The 23,551-nt window shown below is 37.5% G+C and overlaps 1 protein-coding gene across 6 annotated transcripts in view; it reads right to left on the reverse strand.

Annotated features, from left to right (window-relative positions):
* The window catches only part of hectd4 (HECT domain E3 ubiquitin protein ligase 4), a 93,200-nt gene that overhangs the window by 68,453 nt on the left and 1,196 nt on the right, over nt 1-23,551 (reverse strand). For 3 of the 6 annotated variants that reach the window (XR_014531060.1, XM_083526758.1, XM_083526755.1), the window contains exons 2-18: nt 19,478-20,082; nt 18,223-18,312; nt 16,608-16,735; nt 15,886-15,994; nt 15,158-15,296; nt 14,796-14,966; nt 14,191-14,383; nt 11,990-12,151; nt 11,779-11,892; nt 11,423-11,563; nt 10,237-10,469; nt 9,748-9,890; nt 9,074-9,144; nt 5,772-5,877; nt 5,543-5,663; nt 4,336-4,464; nt 3,359-3,480 (exon numbers count right to left, since the gene is read on the reverse strand). Coding sequence is in view for 5 of the 6 variants with exons in the window: in XM_083526758.1 (XP_083382884.1) it covers nt 3,359-3,480; nt 4,336-4,464; nt 5,543-5,663; nt 5,772-5,877; nt 9,074-9,144; nt 9,748-9,890; nt 10,237-10,469; nt 11,423-11,563; nt 11,779-11,892; nt 11,990-12,151; nt 14,191-14,383; nt 14,796-14,966; nt 15,158-15,296; nt 15,886-15,994; nt 16,608-16,735; nt 18,223-18,312; nt 19,478-20,082 (2,777 nt within the window). In the remaining variant the exon portion in view is untranslated. The remainder of the gene's footprint in view (nt 1-3,358; nt 3,481-4,335; nt 4,465-5,542; nt 5,664-5,771; nt 5,878-9,073; nt 9,145-9,747; nt 9,891-10,236; nt 10,470-11,422; nt 11,564-11,778; nt 11,893-11,989; nt 12,152-14,190; nt 14,384-14,795; nt 14,967-15,157; nt 15,297-15,885; nt 15,995-16,607; nt 16,736-18,222; nt 18,313-19,477; nt 20,083-23,551) is intronic. The other 3 variants (XM_083526757.1, XM_083526759.1, XM_083526756.1) reach the window with 3 other exon arrangements.

A 23,551-nucleotide genomic window follows, 5' to 3' on the forward strand; every position in this document is an offset into this window, starting at 1 on the left:
TGATCTGCCATATACTCTGTATCCTAATTAATACTCATATTGTCTATATTGTCTCACATTGTCTGTATTTTCTCGTATAGTCTGTTTTGTCTTGTATAGTCCAAGCTAAATGTATAGTGTAATTTATGTAATTTATGTACATTTAAGAGTCACTAACGGCTGTAACCAAATTCCTTGTGTGTCAACACACTTGGCAAATAAACCTTAATTTTCAGCAATAAAAAGTACATTTTTCTAAAAAGGAAACAAAAGATTTGTTCATTTTAAGAGACCTGCTTTATTTTCTCTTGTATATTTAGTGTTGCTCTTTAATAAAGAAAAAGTACTTCTTATCTAATTACTCGATTAATCGTTGGAATAATCGTTAGAATATTCAATTTACGTAAATAATCGATAGCTACAGTCCAATACATAAGAATTCACAGCCTTTTGCCATGACATTTAAAATTAAGCTAAGGTGCATCGTCTTTCCACTGATCATCCTTGAGATGTTTCTACAACTTAATTGTAGAAGTCCACCTGTGGTAAATTCAGTTGATTGGACATGATTTGGAAAGGCACACACCTGCCTACAGAAAGCCCCACAGTTAACAGTGCATATCAGAGTACAAGCCAATCCTTAAAGTCCAAAGAAGTGTCTGTAGACATCAGAGACAGGATTGTATCGAGGCACAGATCTGGGGAAGGGGACAGAAAAATTTATCCAGCACTGAAGGTCCCAATGACCTCCATCATCCATAAATCGAAGAAGTTTGGAACCACTAGGACTCTTCCTAGAATAGAGCTGCCCCGCCAAACTAAGTGATCGGGGAGAAGGACCTTAGTCAGGAGGTGACCAAGAACCTGATGGTCACTCTGAAAGAGCTCCAGCATTTCTCTGCGGAGAGAAGAGGACCTTCCAGGGGAACAATTATCTTTGCAGCACTCCACCAATCAGGCCTGTATGGTAGAGTGGCCAGACGGAAGCCACTCCTCAGCAAAAGGCACATGACGGCCCGCCTGGATTTTGCCAAAAGGCAAACAAAATTCTCTGGTCTGATGAAAAAAAGATTGAACTCTGGCCTAAGTGACAAGCTTCATGTTTGGAGAAAACCAGGCACTGCTCATCACCTGGCAAATACCATCCCTACAGTGAAGTATGTTGGTGGCAGCATCATGCTGTGGGGATGTTTTTCAGCTTCAGAAATTGGGAGACTAGACACGATCGAGGGAAAGATGAAATACAGCAATCTACACAGGCATCCTTGATAAAAACCTGTTCCAGAGCGCTCTGATCTCAGAGTGCAGACTGGTTCATCTTCCAACAGGACAACGACCCTAAACACACAGCCAAGATAACAAAGGAGTGGCTATGGGACGACTCATTATGTGGCCCAGACTTAAACCGGACTGAACAACTCTGAAGAGATCTGAAAATGGCTGTGTACCAACACTCCCAATCCAAACTGATTGAGCTTGAGAGGTTCTGCAAAGCAGAATGAGAGAAACTGCCCAAAAATAGGTGTGTCGAGCTTGTAGCATCATACGCAAAAAGACTTGAGGCTGTAATTGGTGCCAAAGGTGCTTCAACAAAGTATTGAGCAAAGGATGTGAATACATATGTACTGTATTTTTCGGACTATAAGCCGCTACTTTTTTCCCATGTTTTAAATCCCGCGGCTTAAACAACGAAGCGGCTAATTTATTAATTTTTCCTGGGTTTTTCCCGGTTTCACAAACTTCAAGCCAAAAAACTGAACCCCATAACATTAGACCAATGAAATGTCCGAACGGAAACGAAAAAAACGCACCTCACCTGTGTTCTGAGCTGCACGGCATCGGGAGAAAAAACTTCCATCGGGTGATTTTTAAACGCACGACGATGCCAAAAGATAAACTCCCGAAATAAATAGTTGTGAAAGGAAGGAGGAAGACAGTGAACAATTACTTTCTTGGTCGGCTACTGTTTAGATACAAGCCGTTGTAATGCGTTGAGTCAGGGTGAAGGGAGAGCTCGCTTCTGGCATGCTATTCCCAAAACACCGCTATGCTCCTAAAGGACGCGCAACATATTTCACCTGTTACACCGTGTGTAATGTGTCTTTCGTTAAAGCCTGTGTAAAATTCATTAGTGTAGACACCAGCGGCTTATTTATGTTAAAAATGTGGGGGTTTTTTTGTTTTTGTTTTTCATAAATTTGCAAAGATTTAAAACAAACCACTCTCATTATGTCATTATGCTTTTTTTTTTTATTATTGGAAAAACTTTACTGGATGGATTTAATCCATTTTGGATTGAGGCTGTACCATAACAAAATGTGGAAATGTGAAGCTCTGTGAATAATTTCCGGATGCATTGTACAAAGTATGCACTGTGTCTGCATTGGCTGAAATGTTATTGATCAGGAGAGATATAAAAAGAAATTCCAAAATGGAACACCATAAAGGTCATCATCAACAAATAGAATAAAATGGAGCACCACAGTAGCATCGCCAAGACCTGGATGTACCTCCAAAACATTACATAAACAAAACACAGAAAGAAAGAAAATGACCAGGTAAGTTATCAAGAGACTCTAAAAGAGCAACATTAAAGGAGCTGCAGTAGTCTGACAAGTACTGATTACACTCAATTCAATTCAATTTCAATTCAATTCATGCATGTGACTGCATCCACATATCTAGACTCCGAGTTCTATTGAGTATCTAGACAGAAGCCCAAAACTTAAAGCTAAACTCATTCATCCCAAATTATGTAGCAATTTGTGTTATAGCCTTATGAGACCAATTCCAAAGGGTATACTAATTTCATTATTCCAATATGTATGTTTGTTGACACAAAAACACCATCCCCCCCCCCAAGAAAAAAAAGAGCAGCATGCTCATTATGTAGCGTAGTGGTGGCAGAATCAATGTTTTCTCCAAATCTTTGACTTTTATCAATGTTGAGAAAATTCATCAATAGCTACAAATACCAACCAATTTCTGTGCAAAACATTTGAATGATTTCTATTAAACTGTAGATAGAGGAGGCAATAAAAAAATACATTTATATTGAATAGCTGAACAAATATGGTCAAACATTTTGTTTATTTTTGCTCCTTTAACATAAACTCATCCTGAAAAGGCCATGCTTATGTTTTTCTATTGACTAGCTGGCTAGTTAGTTTACATTGATTTGTACACTCCTGTTAAAGGTGCTTTTAGGTAAAAGTGACATCCCTTCTTCCTTTCAACCTCATCTAACAAGCTTTTATATTGTAAGTTGTCTCTAGTACTACTGTAGTAATAGTTTTCTAAATAAAATGTGAATTCTTATGTGGTGAACACCGACAAGCTTGAAGCAAACAGTAAATAACTTAGAACCCTTTAGGCTCACCTGCTTTCATGATCAGTTTCACTGTTGATGAGGGTAGTAGTGACCCCCTGAAGAGTTTCCAGTACTTCGTCACAGCCAACCAAGATCTTGCAGGCCAGGGACAGGATGCTGGTCTGCAGTTCCTGAAATAAAACAAATTCACACAGACACACATTTTTGCATTAAGAACATAATTCACTTAGTTAGAACAGCACCCACAGGGTTTTTATTTACTGCCAGTATAGCACAGCTTGACGCAAGCACATGAATGCCAGCTTGCTGAGGAGATCCTGAGCAAGTCCTGTGTTTTTCTGTTAAAACTAAATATACATACATGCCACAGAGCTTGAACTGTTAACTGGAATGGCTGTGTGAGTTAGTGATGGTGCCTTTTGCAGTTGGTTTCAGTTGCTGATTTTTATATCATGGTCCTACGAGTACAGTATATTTGGATGTTTAATTAAAGGTGTCTGGGGAACTCTAACCAATCCCACCCGTTCCTGTAATTATTATTAAGTGAAGTGTGTTTGTGTACTATTAATTTCAGGGCTATAACCCCAGGAGTTTTTTTATCCCAGAAATGTCACCCATGGCAATCTGATCTGAGGAAAGAGAACATACAAAGAGAGATCCTAAAGATCCAATGATCAATAAAGTGTACCCTAAGTGCTTAAGTGTACCCTGTATGAAGTTATCAGGAAAAAAGACATTTGATAATAAATGCTGGCTTTAATTATATGGCATATTTCAATGTCAAAGGTAAAGAGCAGGAGTAATCTGAGAAAGATTGAAAGCTGTACACAGTACAGCCTGAGCTTCCCAAACGGGAAAAATACTATGATTAAAAAGAAAATCCATTTAAATAAACGTGGCAGGGGTTGGTTGCATGGCCGAGTGCCGGGTTGTGAATAGACGCTGATGATTTTGGAATCAAAATGCATTTCCACAAGCATGCACAGATATACACACAGTAAGGGGCATTTAAAGGAGGTGTTTACCTGTACCTTCATTGTTTCCCCTTGGAGGGAGCTGTCACTGTCATCGCTTTCGTCAGGGCGGATCAGAACAGTATTGCTTAGCAAATGATTCTGAACAGCCATAATGTAGTGCAAGCTTGGTGATGCCACCTGATGTGAGAAAGATCATTGTTTTGACATAATAAAATTAGGGGGGAAATGTAAGTGTAAATAAAGCATTGTAAGCAGCAACGAAACACAGACTGAAACAAGCATGGACGCTCAAAAAAACAAAATAAAAAAAACAAACCGTGAGACAGAAAAGCACAGAAGAAAGATAATGAATAATTATTATTTAATTAACCTATTATTAATGAATGAATAATAATGGCTAACATTTCTCTCCTTTATTGCCCTCTCACAGTCTATCCTGATTAATGATGTTTTGGATTAATGTCTGGCTGATCAAAACAAAATATCCTTCATGCTTCTTGGTAAATGCAGAAAAATGTACTTATGCTTTGCATGTTAAATAATACATTAGAATACATTGTTAACCATATATAAAAGTGAAAATTAATTTCCTTTTTCTTTGATTGTGGTGAGACTCAGCTAGTTAACAATCAACCTTTTTATCCCTTTTTACCAAATATTCTCGAGCTACCTGCAGGACCATAGACATTTTCTCTGCTATACTTTGCAGATAATCTGCTGTACATCTGTGCCTTTGTATATTTTCACCACAGCATTCAGTGAGCAATGTATCATATGATATAGAGAGCTGGACAAGGACTGTGATGAACTGATTTTTTCCCAGGAATTTTCATTAAATTGGCAGCAGTGATAAATGAAATAATCAGTGCAGTTACAGTCACACTCAAGTAAAGCAATTTCATTATCTGTGTGTTAAATTCCACGTGTGAAAACAAACACACACACACACACACACACACACACACACACACACACACACACACACACACACACAGTCACAGTCACAGTCACACACACATGTGTACTTCAGCCTCAGGGAAAAAGTGAGAAGCATTCACTTTTTTCACAAAAAAATTTACAATTCATTTGAATATTTCAAGTATATAATGGCAGAATATTTAAAGGAAAAAAACCTAAAAATCATATCAGATAAAATTAATCTTAAATAGCAAAAAATAACACAGATTACACAAAAACCTAAAGTTGTCAATGAAAGAAATATAAAACTATATAAGGAGCCAAGAGTGTAACATACAGGCACAGTAGATAGAAGCTTCTGAAACTCTTCTTTGTCAAGTGTTTGGCATTTAGTGATGAGAAGGCAAGATTCACGCACTACAGTCTTCAGAATGCAATGCAGCAGTTCATCATTCAGCCTACAGGAAGACAAACCAAGATTAGCTAGTCATGGTCTAAGAACACCATCTCTTGGCATGAAAGTCCTAGAAAGAAATAATGTTTTGGAGAAAACACATAACATTTACCTGTAGTGGTCATCATCCTCACTGCCAAAGCGGTTCTTCTGTAGCTGCTCAGCAAGGTTGTTAAGAATAATATCACGCAACTGGGACAAACCACTATTTCTCTCACCTATAAGAGATAAAAAAATAATATCCATACAAATTAATCCATTTTATAACTAATAATTATTTTGTAATGATCATTTAATAAAAAAAAAAAATTTCTAAAAAAAGATAAAGACCAGCTGTTGTGTAGGATGTCCCTGACATTTTTTGGTTTTATATGATCCCAAAAGACATCTTTTACAAACCGCTTACTAAGCATATACAGAATCTCACTGTCAATTGTGAACAATCAGGAGAGGGGTCCAAAAGACTTTCCACAACATTAGATATACCATGATGCATTGTGAGGGATATCTTTAAGTTGAGAAAACTGACCAAAGTACAAGAACAAAGCTTAGCTAGAAGGCTGCCAAAAACAAATAATGCAACATTAGATAAGATGAAGGAATATCTGGCAAGTACTGCTGAATTCTTTCATGTAACAACAAAACATATTTGAGGCTATAATTCCCTTTATTTTGCTGCACAACCTGCAGGTCTGATCTCTGCCAGACATCTGAAGCTAAAAAAAAAAAAGTGTCTTTAGCATGATAAACAGTTCAACAGAGAACTCAATTCAGAAAATTATCAATAATCTGGAATATCAGAGCGCAGATCTAAATATTAACTAAAACTTATCAAATCTAAGAGAACTTTTAGATTAGATTAATTTTTACCCAAAATAATTAGTACTGTATATATGTCAGGGATCCACCAGCCACACCTTCCCCAGAACCACACATTCCTCATAGCAGCTCTCCATCCTACTAAATTCACACACTTGACATTCATCAGCTCACCCACTATATAATCGCACACTTCCAGTCACTTCCCATCTGTTCTACTGTTTAGCCTGTTGAACATCTCAGGACCTCGTTGACTACTTACTTTGTGGATCTATCACTCTGTGATTTACCCTGTGGATCTATCACTCTGTGATTTACCCTGTGGATCTATCACTCTGTGATTTACCCTGTGGATCTATCACTCTGTGATTTACCCTGTGGATCTATCACTCTGTGATTTACCCTGTGGATTTATCACTCTGTGATTTACCCTGTGGATTTATCACTCTGTGATTTACCCTGTGGATCTATTACTCTGTGATTTACCCTGTGGATCTATCACTGTGATTTACCCTGTGGATCTATCACTCTGTGATTTACCCTGTGGATCTATTACTCTGTGATTTACCCTGTGGATTTATCACTCTGTGATTTACCCTGTGGATTTATCACTCTGTGATTTACCCTGTGGATTTATCACTGTGATTTACCCTGTGGATTTATCACTCTGTGATTTACCCTGTGGATTTATCACTCTGTGATTTACCCTGTGGATTTATCACTCTGTGATTTACCCTGTGGATCTATCACTCTGTGATTTACCCTGTGGATTTATCACTCTGTGATTTACCCTGTGGATTTATCACTCTGTGATTTACCCTGTGGATTTATCACTGTGATTTACCCTGTGGATTTATCACTCTGTGATTTACCCTGTGGATTTATCACTCTGTGATTTACCCTGTGGATTTATCACTCTGTGATTTACCCTGTGGATCTATCACTCTGTGATTTACCCTGTGGATTTATCACTCTGTGATTTACCCTGTGGATTTATCACTCTGTGATTTACCCTGTGGATCTATTACTCTGTGATTTACCCTGTGGATTTATCACTGTGATTTACCCTGTGGATCTATCACTCTGTGATTTACCCTGTGGATCTATTACTCTGTGATTTACCCTGTGGATCTATCACTCTGTGATTTACCCTGTGGATTTATCACTCTGTGATTTACCCTGTGGATTTATCACTCTGTGATTTACCCTGTGGATTTATCACTGTGATTTACCCTGTGGATTTATCACTCTGTGATTTACCCTGTGGATTTATCACTCTGTGATTTACCCTGTGGATTTATCACTCTGTGATTTACCCTGTGGATTTATCACTCTGTGATTTACCCTGTGGATTTATCACTCTGTGATTTACCCTGTGGATTTATCACTCTGTGATTTACCCTGTGGATTTATCACTCTGTGATTTACCCTGTGGATTTATCACTCTGTGATTTACCCTGTGGATTTATCACTCTGTGATTTACCCTGTGGATTTATCACTCTGTGATTTACCCTGTGGATTTATCACTCTGTGATTTACCCTGTGGATCTATCACTCTGTGATTTACCCTGTGGATCTATCACTCTGTGATTTACCCTGTGGATCTATCACTCTGTGATTTACCCTGTGGATCTATCACTCTGTGATTTACCCTGTGGATCTATCACTCTGTGATTTACCCTGTGGATCTATCACTCTGTGATTTACCCTGTGGATCTATCACTCTGTGATTTACCCTGTGGATCTATCACTCTGTGATTTACCCTGTGGATCTATCACTCTGTGATTTACCCTGTGGATCTATCACTCTGTGATTTACCCTGTGGATCTATCACTCTGTGATTTACCCTGTGGATCTATCACTCTGTGATTTACCCTGTGGATCTATCACTCTGTGATTTACCCTGTGGATCTATCACTCTGTGATTTACCCTGTGGATCTATCACTGTGATTTACCCTGTGGATTTATCACTGTGATTTACCCTGTGGATCTATCACTGTGATTTACCCTGTGGATCTATCACTCTGTGATTTACCCTGTGGATCTATCACTCTGTGATTTACCCTGTGGATCTATCACTCTGTGATTTACCCTGTGGATCTATCACTCTGTGATTTACCCTGTGGATTTATCACTGTGATTTACCCTGTGGATTTATCACTGTGATTTACCCTGTGGATTTATCACTGTGATTTACCCTGTGGATTTATCACTGTGATTTACCCTGTGGATTTATCACTGTGATTTACCCTGTGGATTTACCTTGTGGACTGTTCTTGGTTTATGTATATCTTTGTTCTGAACCTTTCAGAGGATTTATCTTCCCTTATTGCAATTAAAGCACCTCCGTTCTGTCGAACTTCGGCTTCCATTTGTTCTTCCAGCCTAACAATATAGCACAAGCTAAATGTGATCAAAAGTATTCTCATGCATTATGTGTTCATATTAGTATAAGTTATTACTTGTGCAGCCAGGATATTCTTATTTAGTGAAAGCATGTTTTTGGGTTGTGTTTTCTCGTTAACGTAAAATCTCAAGAACGGGTGGCTGAAAGGTTTTTTATATTGTATGTCCTAAGAATTGCAAGATTACCTTCAGTAAGGACCAGTTTTAATAAATCATTCAACTCCATCTCTCCCTGATACAAGATATTCAATCCAAAGCTGTAAAATGTACAGAAACAGTAGAACAAAAGTGATTAGTAGACAGAAATGAATATCACAGCTGAATAGAAACAGAATTTTTGTATGCAATGTGTAATGACACATTATGAACATCATAACTAAAATTATATACAGTACAGACCAAAAGTTTGGACACACCTTCTCATTCAAAGAGTTTTCTTTATTTTCATGACTATGAAAATTGTACAGTCACACTGAAGGCATCAAAACTATGAATTAACACATGTGGAATTATATTCATAAAAAAAAAAAAAAAAAGTGTGAAACAACTGAAAATATGTCATATTGTAGGTTCTTCAAAGTAGCCTTTTGCTTAGATTACTGCTTTGCACACTCTTGGCATTCTCTTGATGCCTACTTTGAAGAACCTATTTTCAGTTCACTTTTTTGTTATGTATATAATTCCATATATAATTCCACATGTGTTAATTCATAGTTTTGATGCCTTCAGTGTGACTCTACAATTTTCATAGTCATGAAAATAAAGAAAACTCTTTGAATGAGAAGGTGTGTCCAAACTTTTGGTCTGTACTGTACTATTTCCTACCCCATTTGCAATAAGTATTTTATGTAGTTTCTAACCTGATAGCCAGGCAAACTTCTCTTTGGATTTCTGCCCCTATATGATCAATAGGGGCCATTAGTAGTTGCCACAAAAGCAATCCAGCACGTCTTATACTATCTCGGTTCTGTTCTGACTGGAGGTTAAAGAACCGAAACACCACCTGAAATGTAACAGTAGATATTTTTTACTGTGTACTCATTTAAAGGATTATATTGAGGGTTGATTTATTTTTATATTGCAGTATTCATAGTCACTTATAACCACTAAAATGACAACAGCAGAATTTACTTAATTAAACGGTAAAATAACAACAATGCTAGTTCCATGTTGTACTCTAGTACATGCCAGGTATACTCAAAAACCCCCTCTGTGCATTGTGAGACAACAAAAGTTTAAAGCAGAAGAATAAATGAGCCTTTATACAGCACAGCTATAATGACTTTATTCTGGTTATTATTATTTTGTTTATTTAACAACAAACAAGAGCTCAGATTAAAAGGTAGCACCTGAAAGACCACGAGGATGCAGCGGATGATGCAGATGTCAGAATTCACCATGGCCTTTTCCATTATGTCACAGATGGCACTAAAGTGACAGGCTTCCATCGGTTGTTGTTTGTTTAGGAATGAACTCAGAGGTGAGCTGCTGCTTGCAGCCAACAGATTCTGCTGGTGGATACACATGGCCCCAACATGGTGTAGCAGCTGACTGATTACTTCATTCATCTCCACCATTTCTCCTATGGACAATTACAAATACATAAATCTTTAACATAAACATAGTAAATCTGAAGTGTACATAATATGTGACAGCAGGCACTGCCATAAATGGTCACAAATGGTTGGAGAAAGATGCTGGCCTTCAAATTCCCCATATCTTATTCTGATCAAGCATCTATGAAATGTGCTAGAAAAGCAAGTCCATGTTTTTGTACCAGATGCCACAACACAGCTTCATGTGGAGACCATGCCTCAAAGGATCAGAGCTGTTTGGGTGATGCAAGGGGGGCTTAAAATGTTTTTTTACATACCAAAACCTGCAATTTTAATAGTATTTTTTTTTATATCTAATGTATATATAATTACACATATTTTAACTAGGGCTGCAACTAACAATTCTTTTAATAATCAAATAATTTGTTAAAAAAATAATATTTTTATAATTAGATGATTGCTTATTATAACTATATAAAACCTTCCTTCCGAGTATTTATGTATAAAATTGTACTTAAAAAATGCAAATGCCACATATTGAGATTAACTATCTTTAATTTAGACATTTAATAAGGCTTATAGTAGCTGCCTGTTGAGAAGTACATGCATTTCTCAAAGGAAATTCATTAACAAATTTCATCAATTAGTTGTTGCAGACATGCAAGTTTCTTTTTAATTAAGTAAAAATCAATGAACACAAGTAACAATCGAACTGAATTTTTATAATTGTGATCCAAAGTCCCATAATAAAAGTATAGAAAATGGATGGTCAGACCTATAAGAAATCCACACATGCACACACTACCTGCATCTCTCATTTATTAATAAAGAGGTATTAATAACTACGATGTGGTACTACAAAAATGTAGTGTAGTACAAAAAGCTCTGGAAAACCAACATATATCTGTGCATTGTGATGGAGGTGATAAAGTGTGATGATATTAAAGATGGAAAAAAACTCTAAAATGTTTTGGTCTACCTTTGGGCTCTCTGATGACATGGCTGAAGCCAAGCCGTTTGCACACATGATGAAATGCTTGGTTGCCTGGGTTTGACCACTGGTCCATGTAGTCACTAGAGCATGTCCAGGTCAAGTTGTTAAGAGCATCATAGCAGGCCCCTGGTGCATTATGAATGAAAGCAGTAACACTTGAATTAAACTGAGCTCACTATGAGGTCACTGTGTAACATTATGGTAATCAAGAGAGTACACTTACACTAACAATGCAGATAACAATACATGAATTGTGAATTCTGGCCACAGAAATATCATATTTTTGCTGGAAAGAAAAGAAAGGCTTGAACATTGGACTAAATAACAAAACGTTTACCCACCGAGCCCGGCCACTTGAGCACCACGACCCAAAGAACTGCCAGGAGCATCAATCAGGTCTACACGACTAACGAACTGACCATCGTTCAAGTTAAACACCAGATTAGAGGTCAAAACTAAAATGAAAAGCATGAAAATCAAACCTCCACACCATACTGCTAATAGTTGCAATACTTGTGCTCTTAAAACTTGAAAGCGTCTGAAGTCTCTTACTCTTAAGGGAAGAAAGGCCACTGGATCCACCAAAAAGTGAGCGTGTTGCAGAACTTCCAGCTACACCAGGAGGGGAGGCCAGCATTACCAGGTAGGTCCCACAAACATACATGGGTGTTTTCCTCAGTGTTTTAAGAGGAAGGCCACAGCTAGCATTTACTACTAGATAGAAAGAGAAAAATAGATTTGTGCAAAATATGCTCTTTAAACCCCTTAGTAGCTTCATAGTGTAGTTATCAATAGTATGAATATGTAAAAGAATCCCATTTTATCCAATGCATAGATTGTGTTTTACCAAATGTACAACAAAATAAAATTCCTATACACAAAATAAGTCAGAGCAACCAACCACCGAAAGGCAGCACATTTGCTCAAATTATGGCATGATGTTGGCCTAAAACACAACAGGAAATTCACTGATAAATGATTAATAAACATTAAACAGACAAAATCACTGAATATTGCACATAAAATTGAACTGTTCTCCTACTACAGCTAGAAGAGCCTCTGGTTGTGTTTCTATTACAAGAGCACAAACAGATGGAAACTGATGTCCAGCAAGCAGACCTGAGAAGCTCAAAACCTGCTCAAAGTTTGAGGTCAGGGCCACTCAATTACTTTCACTCTGTCTTCATGGACATGGATACATTATAATAACGAAATAGATTTGGTGCCAGTGAAGAGAGTTCTTATAGCTATGGCATACAAAGATACTCTAGATAATTGTTTTTCGAACTTTGTGGCCACAGTTTGTAGAAGAACTACATATGAAAGAAGCAGGTGTTATTAGTTAAATATACACTCACTAATCACTTTTCGTACCTTGTACAAACTGTTCAATACAACAGTTATGCGCAATTTCTCATTTATGCTATTATCAATTTAACCAATCCTATGGCAGCAAGTGATCAAGTTATCACATGTCAAGAGTTTCAGATAGAATTAAACATCAGGAAGGCTCAATTGTGAGTAAATGTGTAGGTGATATTTATTAAGATGTTTAAAATATGAATACTTTTTTTTTGGTTATCAGCCTCTTTGTGCCATACTGACATTTTTAAATAGTAGTTTACAGGCAGTCATGACAAGTTGTTCTAATCTCTTCGAAATCAACCAAAACAAAACAGAGTTTTAAATACAAATGGCACTAGAACTATTACTACTACTACTAATAATAATCATACAATATAATAATAATAATATAATATCCAATTCACATCTGCACCTAATGAAAAAACAATTACCGTATTTTTCGGACTATAAGCCGCTACTTTTTCCCACACTTTGAACCCCGTGGCTTAAACAATGAAGCGGCTAATTTATGGATTTTTCCTGGGTTTTTCCCGGTTTCACAAACTTCAAGCCAAAAAACTGAGCCCCATAACATTAGACCAATGAAATTGCGGAACGTGTTAAGGTGAACCAATGAAACTCTTTATATTAAATCAGATGCGCTCCCACTGAATCGGGCTGCACCACATCATAAATATGGATAATGTTCCTCTGACGTTTGACCTGCCGCTCACTCGGACTGTCTACAGGAAATGTGAATCATTCGTCATGCTGAAAACAACCGGGCATGAAAACGCACTTCACCTGTGTTCTGAGCTGCACGGCATCGGGAGAAAAGCTTCACCGATGGTGATTTTTAAACGCACGACGGTGCCAAAAGAAAAACTCCTGAGAGAGATTGTTGTGAAAGGAAGGAGAAAGACAGTGAACTATGACTTTCTTGGTAGGCTACTGTTTAGATACAAGCCGTGTAACAGACACTGTATTTCGTTAAAGTCTGTGTAAAGTTCATTAGTTTCTATGTATGCGGCTTATTAATGTTCAAAATAAAAATCTTTGTCAAATTCAGTGGGTGCGGCTTATATTTGGGTGCGTTTAATAGTCGGAAATTACGGTAAATTAATTTATGCTTTTTAAGCTCAAATTAATCTATATCCAATAATCTATATCCAGGACATCTTCAAATGCCACTTACTGCACACAGTGCAAAAACAAGTGTTGAAAAAAGTGTGCAAAAGTTTGAGAAACCCATTCTTTCAGACTGTATAAAAACACAATGCTATGCTATGTTTAACTTTTCAATTCTGGGCCTCACTGGTCACCCAGGCAAACAAACAAACAAAAACAAACAGATCGATGTTTTTACTTCTAGTAGACTAATATGGTTATATTTTCATGTGTGAAGTTACCAGTTTGCTCCTCTTTGACAGGGTTTGTGATGGTAGAGCCAGTGAGGGCAGCAAGAGTGGCAGAGTGAGAGGTGCGGAAACGAGACATGCGGCTCATCAGCAGTTCGTTTAGACATTTTGATGACTCCCCCTCTTTCCGCGACAAGATCACTCGCTCCCGAACAGCACTGGCCATGCACTGGCCAGACTCAGTCTGGGGGAAAAGATGCGGTACTAATATTTAAAAATTTGTTACTCATTATTCAATTACACGCTCTAATATCTCCAAATGTAAATTTAATTACTTTACACAGAAAAAAAAAACAAGTGTATAAAACATTAAGGGAAAAAATATAGGAAAAAAAAGTTATCAGTCAGAAGAACTTTATTGTCCTTTGTCGCCCATCTGTGTGATATTTAATATAAACCCGACCCCAAAAGTCCTTACATACTGTGTGGATACCTAATAATCACTTTTAAGTTTTAAAACACAAAATAAACGGTTTCTCACCTGGCTTTTAATTTGTAAATGTCCCAGGATTTACAATTGTTAGATATTTGAGACATAATGATGAATTTCACAAAACAAAACAATTGTAACCAATTTAACACAGCTTTATTCATACCGCTAACTGGAAGACATCCATGAAAACAGAGTGGCCTTTCTGGGTCTTTTCATTCAGACTGACAGGTGACCACACCCAGTAGATGTAGGTACCATCCGAGCAAACGTGCAGCGTAGTCAAACTGCTGCCCACAGCAAAGTGGTGAGGAGGCATGGGCACGATTTGGCATACCTTAATAATTAGTGAAACACAGTAAAATAACTGAGTTAGAGAAAGATACAAATCTATTTATCCTAAATAAAATCTTTATGTACTTTAACTAAACAGGAGACAACAGAAATAATCATCTTTATAAGACATTTAATGTCCTGACAGAAATCAGTAAAAAAGTATAAAGTGTGTGCTTGTTTATTGGTGCTTACTTGTAAAGTGTACGGATCTATGACCTGGCACAGCTGATGGGATTTAGAGTCAAAGGAGGCAGGGCGATGAAGAAGATAACTACCGCTGTGCACGACCCAACCAGCGTCTAGCTCTTCATTTCTACAGTAAACAAAACCTCTGAAAGAGAGTTAACACATAAAAACAAGTAAGAGGTGATTTGTAGAAATGTTTCCTTCTGATTAGTTTTGCCAGCTTACAAACGTTATACACTATACTTCAGTTATCTCTCAGAACTACAAGAAATAACATTGTATGCAATTTCTTTTTCTTCTTCTTGCTCTGTGAACATGCAAACATTTACACTTTTTTTTTTTATATGTTTATGATATTATTATGATTTTACTCATAATCTTACACTCCAGTGCTCATGTTAGTTCTCACTTTCCAGTGTTCTGTATTGTTTAAAGATTTATAATCACAGTCTTGATATCACCCAAATGAGGATGAGGTTTGAGTCTGGTTCCTCTCAAGGTTTCTTCCTCATAAGATTTAAGAGAGTTTTTCCTTGCCACAGTCGCCATGGCTGCTTATCAGGGATACACACCATTCACCTTAACTGTTAAAATACTGTAAAGCTGCTTTGAGGCAATGTCTGTTGTGAAAAGCGCTATAGAAATAAACTTGACTTGACTTGACTTGACACTCATCTACATGGCTGTTCAAACTGTTTGTGACCAGAGAGTCAACTGCTGCTCAAAGTTCATACCTCAAGGTTCCATGAAGGCCTGAGCCAAGCTTGCTCAAACCTCTACCAAACGAGTTAGTGGTATAAAGATATAATCCATCAGTTGCCAAGCAGCGCCCGAGGTCTGTGTCTGAAAAAAAAGACAGAATGAAGAAGAAGCACCAAAAAAAAAAAACATCTGAAATGTATTAACTCTTTCATTAAGTGAACCCGTGTTCAATTCAACCAGTGGAATAGTAATCGACTTATACTTATTTTTAAAAAGTATTAATAAACTAATTATTTTAGCATTGCAGTTAGATTAGTCAGGACACTGTGTGTAGAGTATTGTGACTGTGTTTAGCTGCTTGAAAGGATTGTGATGGGGCATGGGAGGGGTGTGAAGCAAACCTCAACACCTTAACTTTGGTACAGAGATAAAATGGACGTAACAACAAAACACAGTGTATACAACTGCCACGTTACAAGAACAACATTTAGTCTAATAAGAAAATATTTACCAAAAACTGCAAAAAAAATAAAAACTAAAATAACTATATATGCGTAGCATGTTTATTTATTTACATTTTTTTATTTGCATGTAATTACTATTTATAGGAAAAAACTAAAGATTAAACGACTCAGTAATGACTGTTGAAAGAATGTTGAAAGCTGACACCCTCATTTAACATAAAAAAAAAAAAAGCATGAATTCACCAACTTTGACAAGACTGCAGCACTGACACGATCAGCAACAGTCCTACCTTTACTCTCTGTTCCTGCAGCACTACAATCTGGTGTGGGAAGCATGTCCTCAAAACCCCAGGAGACATTGTGCTTTCCCCCCAGCAAACAGGATGGGGAACCTGGACCCCCCTCCAGAAGAATCAATCTGAGACAAAGGAGACGAACATGTTAAAATCCATGTTTAAGTGTTAAAACTGTCATGTTGAAAGTTTACTATGATTTATGCATTTGCTTTAACATTATCTGAGCTTATTTGCTTATCAAATCATAAGCTTCATGCTGCACTTAATAGGTGGTATTCTTCTTTAAAATTATATTACATAAATATATAATAAACTAGAACATGACCCGGTGTTCGACTCCCCTCGCAGTGCCGAGTGTTTAGACGTGTCACATGCCTGTGTCGCCAGAGTTTTGGCGTTTTTTTGCACGTTTTTTGCAAGGCGCCATCGATATGGCACTCCACCGGAGAATCCCCAGACCATGCCAAGTGTCACACATCCGAGTCAGTGTGAGTTTAGGTAAGCTAATAGGTTTGAGCGGTGGGCGTGGCCTATGACGGCAGATGACATCATTGATTCAGGTGGAGTTTAACTCCCCCCACTGTGTCGATTGTTTTGCCATATCACATATCAACTATTTCTGAGCACGTTAATTTTGTAGCCTATTTGTGCTAATGGTGGGGTCTAAAGGTGACGTCACTATATACCCACAGTTCAACTCCCTATGCTGGGCTGAGTCCATTGATATGTCACATGTCCCCTTCCTGTATTTTTGTAACCCCACCCACGTTGTTGCCCATACCCCCTTCCCCCTATTGAGTGTGGGGTTAGAGCATCTCCCATAATGCAATTCCCCCCACCGGGCTGTCTGGTTTGATGTATGGCATGCCCGGGGTCTGTGGGCTTTGCCCCGGCTCATTCACACCATGTGTGTCAATGTTTGTGAATCTTAGCTGTTTCCTCATTAATTTTTGAGGGGTGATTAATTGCACCCTACCCATCATTCACAAGGTTATCGATGAATGCGGGGTGAACGGGCACAATCTACTGCTCCCCCCAGATGAGTGGATATGTTGTACAAGCGTGCGGTGCGAATGAGGGCCGAACAGAGGAGCGTCGGATTCCCCATTAAGTTCCTATGGGACTGAATTTTGCAAGATTCCCATAATTCTGAGTGGTTCTGGGATTTGAGGGGCAAATGGTTGCGACACACTCCGTCTCCCGTACTAGTGGATATGCCATGTGTGCATGTCGGATGCTCGAGGGTTGAGATATCACATACGTGTTTACTGCCCCATTAATTTTCTATGGGAAAAAAAAAATGTTCCCTTTTTGATCATGTGATCGAAAACAGCTGGGGCAAATCCTTAGAAAAGTAAGAGCACACCTCCCCCGACCAGATCGCAGGATTTGAGGTATCATTCGTGGTGCTGGGGCAAAAACTGCGGAACGAGTTATGCGACGAAATTTTGTTCGGAAGAATTTGGAGGATTGCAATAATCAAGTTTCAGATATATTTCTAAATCATTTAGTATTTTTAAAGAGTTATATTTCTTACGCAAATTATTTTTAACAGTAAAGTAGTAGTTTCATCACCTAAATGATTATAAAAGGGGTTAATAAGCCTGACCTGTAGAGGACATCTGCAACAGGAAGCTGCCCCAAGTCTGTCTGTTTCTGTAGCAGATGAACAGTGTGAATGAATGTCTTCAGAGAGCCCCTGGACACAAAAACATGGATTAATCAACCTCCTTGCTTACTACAGAAATAAAAACGAATTCATTATTTCCAATGTTTTTATTATATCCAACCCAAACTGTGACTTTGGCATTTAACTGGTCAAATTAAGTATCTACATAAATCCAAAGTGTGTACAGGTGAATGGTCACATAATTGATATGCTTAACATAAATATATCTATATAAATATAAAATTTACTCATTTAGCTGTCTATAAAAACATACATCTTTTTCTATATGCATTAACTACATACAGAGTTTAGCATATCCTGTTGTAGATAGTTTAGAATAACAAGGGGTCTCCCTTCAGTTTCATCTTCAGGGAGTAAAATTCACATTGCTCAGATGAGTTATGATCTGGTTGACATGGCTAAATAAAAACAATATTTTTTTTACCTCTGAAACAATTCTTTGTTGTTCTGGCCATGTTTCACAAATGACCTTCAGTTCAGAATCCAGAACAGATATTTTCTTTCTCCATTCTTGCACATTTGCATCACTTTAGCAGAGTATTACTTTGGGTATAGAAGTTTTGTGGCTTATATTTTTTTTGCTAATTTCAAGAGGACCTTTGGCAGTTGTGCGTTTTTTTTATTTTACTTGAAGATCTGATCTTCATTTAACAATATCATAAGTTGGTAAGGAACTAGTAACACCCTCAATAGCATTAGTAACAGTGACACTTCTCCCCATCTCCTCCTTAGCTAAAGCTAAGAGAAGACATACAGTGTTATTTATTGTTTAAACAATAATCTAACAGGTCATGTACAGGTCATGTATACAGTTAACTCTCGTCAGTTACCTGTTCAAATATTTTTTGTTTACCTAAAATTGTGCTATCATTTAGCAGATCTTTATATAAATACCAGCAATTCTAAACTTTCTTCTCATATTCATGTTTTGATTACAAACACAAAAGTGTTTAGCAAAACAAACAGAAATGTGTTTTTTTCAGAAATTACCATTCCAATAGTTTCGGATAGAACTGTATGTTATAAAGTTGATTTAGGTTGATTATTGATAAAGGTTATTGATTCAATAACGTTATAGGGTTTAAATGAGACAATAGTAACAGTGTAACCTGTAGCACTTGCAGTTAGTATCAAATACAAATATTTTGCAGTATACAAATGATATTGAAAGTACCTGGCACATGCTAGTGCCACAAGCGCAGCAGCTGCATTCTCCCTCTGTCTCTGCGTCAGCAGTGGCTTTGCCTGTCTTACTGCTGCTTGCTCACCCCCCTGCTCCAACCATGAGCACAGAAGTCCTTCCAAGCCATTGAGGCAGTCAGCAGGCTCCTTGCCAAGGCTAAGTGGCTGGCAGTCACGCAGACATGCTAGCAGTACCTCAGCAGTGACACCAGCAAGTGCTGGGTCATACTGGGTTTGAGACTGCAGCAGTGGAAAGATTAGCAATAAACCCACACGTGATGTGAAGGGAGCTTGATCCGAGTTGGAGGACAGTGGAGGGTGGTGATGGGATTGCTGGTACTGCTGCTGCAGGAGGCCCTGACGCTTCAGGATGGTCAGTGTCTCTTCATCAGCGCCTGTGCCAGTACCTGCTCCTGTTGTTGCACCGTCTCGCTCTTGCTGCTCCTCCAAGGCCACCTGTCGCTGTGCTCCCCACAGGCCTCGCAAGGCATTGAGCCGGTACTCCAGGAGACGTGCATAAGCATTGCTCTGGTTACCACAAACAGAACGCAATCGCTCAGCTAACTCCACTGGATTCTTGGTTTCAAAAGTCAGGATCTAATACACAGAGAAAGTACAAAAACCCATAATACACAGTTACAATAAAATCTGGAAGCACTGTTATATATATATATATATATATATAATACATATATCATTATTTAAATTGCTCTTACTCATTTGTTTCCCTTTATTCACATTCTTTTTTTATTATTATCATTATTTACATGATTGCAAAAATTCAAATAATTAAACATCACTTTGACATAAATAATCAGATGCTTTGCAATGACAAGTAAAATGTATCTCCTATTTCTCTGGATTATCTTTGAACTGTTTCTACACATTGATTGGAGTTCACCTTTGGTCTCTTGTCTAGACAAGATTTGAAAATAGATCCCCCTGTCAACAGCATTCATGTTTTAGATATAAAGTCGAACAGCTTAAAATGCATGTCTGAGAAAACACCAACTGAAGAAGTGAAATAAACTGCCTGCACAGCTCAGAAACAGGATTGGGTTGAGACACTGATCTGGGGAAGGCTGCAAAAATTTCTGCTGCACTGAGGGTTCCCAAGAACACAGCATTCTCCATAATTCTTCAATTATATAATCATAAAAAAACTGTTTGAGCTCTGCAACAGAATTAATTTAATAACTGCTGAAACTCCAATATGCAACATATTTATCAATTATGTTATCTTTATTATTTTTTTTTAACAATACATGCAGTAAAACGCTCCCCTTCTGGCCAACTTGTGTGAAATTGCACCATTTACTAGTTGGCCCCTTCAAGGGGCTTTCAGGACAATAGCTCAATATTAGCTCTGTCAAATGCCTGCTGAAACCTGATATTTTTTATGCAATCAGGTTATCAAAAAATCCACTTGCAGCAAGAGATGCAGCACACCATTATTATTGAACTTGAAAATATACACAATAATGCATAGTGTATGTCACTGTGGTAACTCACTCTGTACTTGAAATAAGATTTGCTACATTTGTTGCATGCATGAAAACATAGCGTTAGTGTTACCACGAAGTGGTTCCAGCTTCAAGAATTTCTCTTGAAAGAAGAAAATCCTGACACTTCCACATATTGAGGTAGTGAATAAACGAAGATGGAAGAAATAAAGACATTTAGCAAAGGATGATGAAATAAGTAGATAAAATAAAAAATATATCGTTAGGAAATTAAATATTAAATGTAAAACACACACACACACACACACACACACACGCGCGCGCACGCACACACACGCGCGCGCACACACACACGCGCGCGCACACACACACGCACACACACACACACGCACACACAAATCTATTACCCAAATAAGGTCTAACAAACGTTTCTATTTATTTACTTTTATTTAATCAATTTAATCAATGATTACTTAATGTAATCAATATAATAAAAACGTGCATTGCATTAATTTGTATTAATTTATTCTATTTCATTTTTATAAAATATTATAAAATGTTATTTTTATTGAAAATATTGTTTAATGAAGCATGCATTTTATTTTAAACTGTTTTAGAAATGTAAACTGTTCAAATGTTGATCACAATTTTTAATAATAATAAACTGTGTTAATAAAATTTTCATCCCTAACTGTACCGAAATTGAAACAAACTGTGACTTAAAAACAGAGGTATGTACCAGACCATGAATTTAGTGTACCGTTACACCTCTCGTCTGTTGAAAACTGATTTACAGAAAGAGTGCATATTTATGTAATGTGGGAAAATCCTTAGATTGATGCAGTACATCAAATATCAGCCCAAGTGGAATCTTGGTTCCTGAGAAACAATTATTTGAACTTAACTAGAAAACCTATGAAAATAAATAGCACCCCCTGCCGTCCCCAGCACCCCGCCCTCCCACCATTCCCCACAGATGAGTCCTACGACAGTTCAGTTTGATCAGTTATACAGTTCTTAAGAAACAGTTATCTATAGCCCCAACCTTTGCACACAGAAACGTAATATATATTCTCTATATGTTTTCAGTTTGGTTCCAATCCATACAACTAATCAGACATTACCAGCTCCAACTCATTAGAACTGATTGAGGTGTGGTGACCATATTGTTTAGAAATGAAAACATTTATAACATAGCAAGCAATAGCCCAAGCAGTTATAGCAAACATCGGTCCCTGCAGCCAGTCCTGGCAAAAAGGACAACGCATGAACATACACACAGAAATGTTCCTAGTAAATATATTTTACTCTGCTCCAGAACATGAGGAATCTGACATGAAAATCAATGTCATATAAAGATTTGACCAATAGACAATCTTTGTGTTATTGCATGAAAACGAAAGCTTAAAAAAGTGCTGATTAAAGCTTTAAAAATGTAAAGCCAACATATGAAAAAGCTTTGCTGCGTCGTTGCTTACAGAAACAGGTTGCATATTTTAACATTGCGGTTGCTACCCATATTTGGAACATTTCTATAAAGAAATCTCTCACGCTTAAAAAACAAATGAGACTGTATTATAACTTTGCTTTAACTCTGCTATGCTTACATGTGAAAGTCTTGTTTGGGAGAAAGTGCTATATTGCTATATTTCCTATTGATAAATTAAAAAAAAAGTACATTGAAATTTCAAGACTTTGTTGTAGAGCATTGTGCCAATTTAAAAGCATTGAATGAGTTTACTGAAAAAGACCTTTTAGAATACACAATGCAATAAGACTGGACACTTCTCTAAAGAAATTCATAGAATTGAATCCTAAACAGCCCTCAGTGTACTGCGTGTCCACTACATACGCCTCTGCTCTTTTCTTTCACTACAATTTATATTTGGATTTAAACATTGTACATCGTTTTGCTTGAAAAGGCCCAGTGTTACACTCCAGTCTGTCTGTCATGTCTCACTTTGATAACATTTTCTCCTTCAACACCGTGTGTCCTATTGCTATTCCATTATCTTCCATCTATCTCTTATAGGGTTATTACGGTCCTCTGGAGGCTCAGGTTACAAATCACTGCAGACTCAGTCATGCTAAACTGCAGTCAAGTGCTATAGATATGTTTAGATTTGTTTAGACACGATTAACACCCTAAAAAATAAAGGGACAGTACTTTATCCCATGCGTGACAATACACATTGCAGAAATTTGTTTGGATAATTAACTTAATACTTAAAAACTTCAACTTAAAATAAATGTTCTACGTAATACAGAGGTCAACAGTTTGTTTTAAAGAAATACCAGGCTGTTTCCATTAAGAGAATGCAAGTATACTGTGAATAGTAAAAAGAAATTACTTTTGGATAACAGCCACTGGTCTGAAGTGTCAGGAATGAGCTGCTCGTCTCGCTATATTTAGAAGAAAGATGCTGATGTCCACACAAAGCGCCCTGACCAGCCAACATGTCTGCACCAACTGCACCGAAAAGCCCTGAGACATGACCGTTCTCATGACCTGAGACATGACCGATCTCATGACCTGAGACATGACCTGAGACATGACCGATCTCATGACCTGACCTCACAACAGATCTGATTATTTTCCCATT

This window comes from Silurus aristotelis, assembly GCF_946808225.1.
Source record: "Silurus aristotelis genome assembly, chromosome: 23".
Lineage (NCBI taxonomy): Eukaryota > Metazoa > Chordata > Actinopteri > Siluriformes > Siluridae > Silurus > Silurus aristotelis.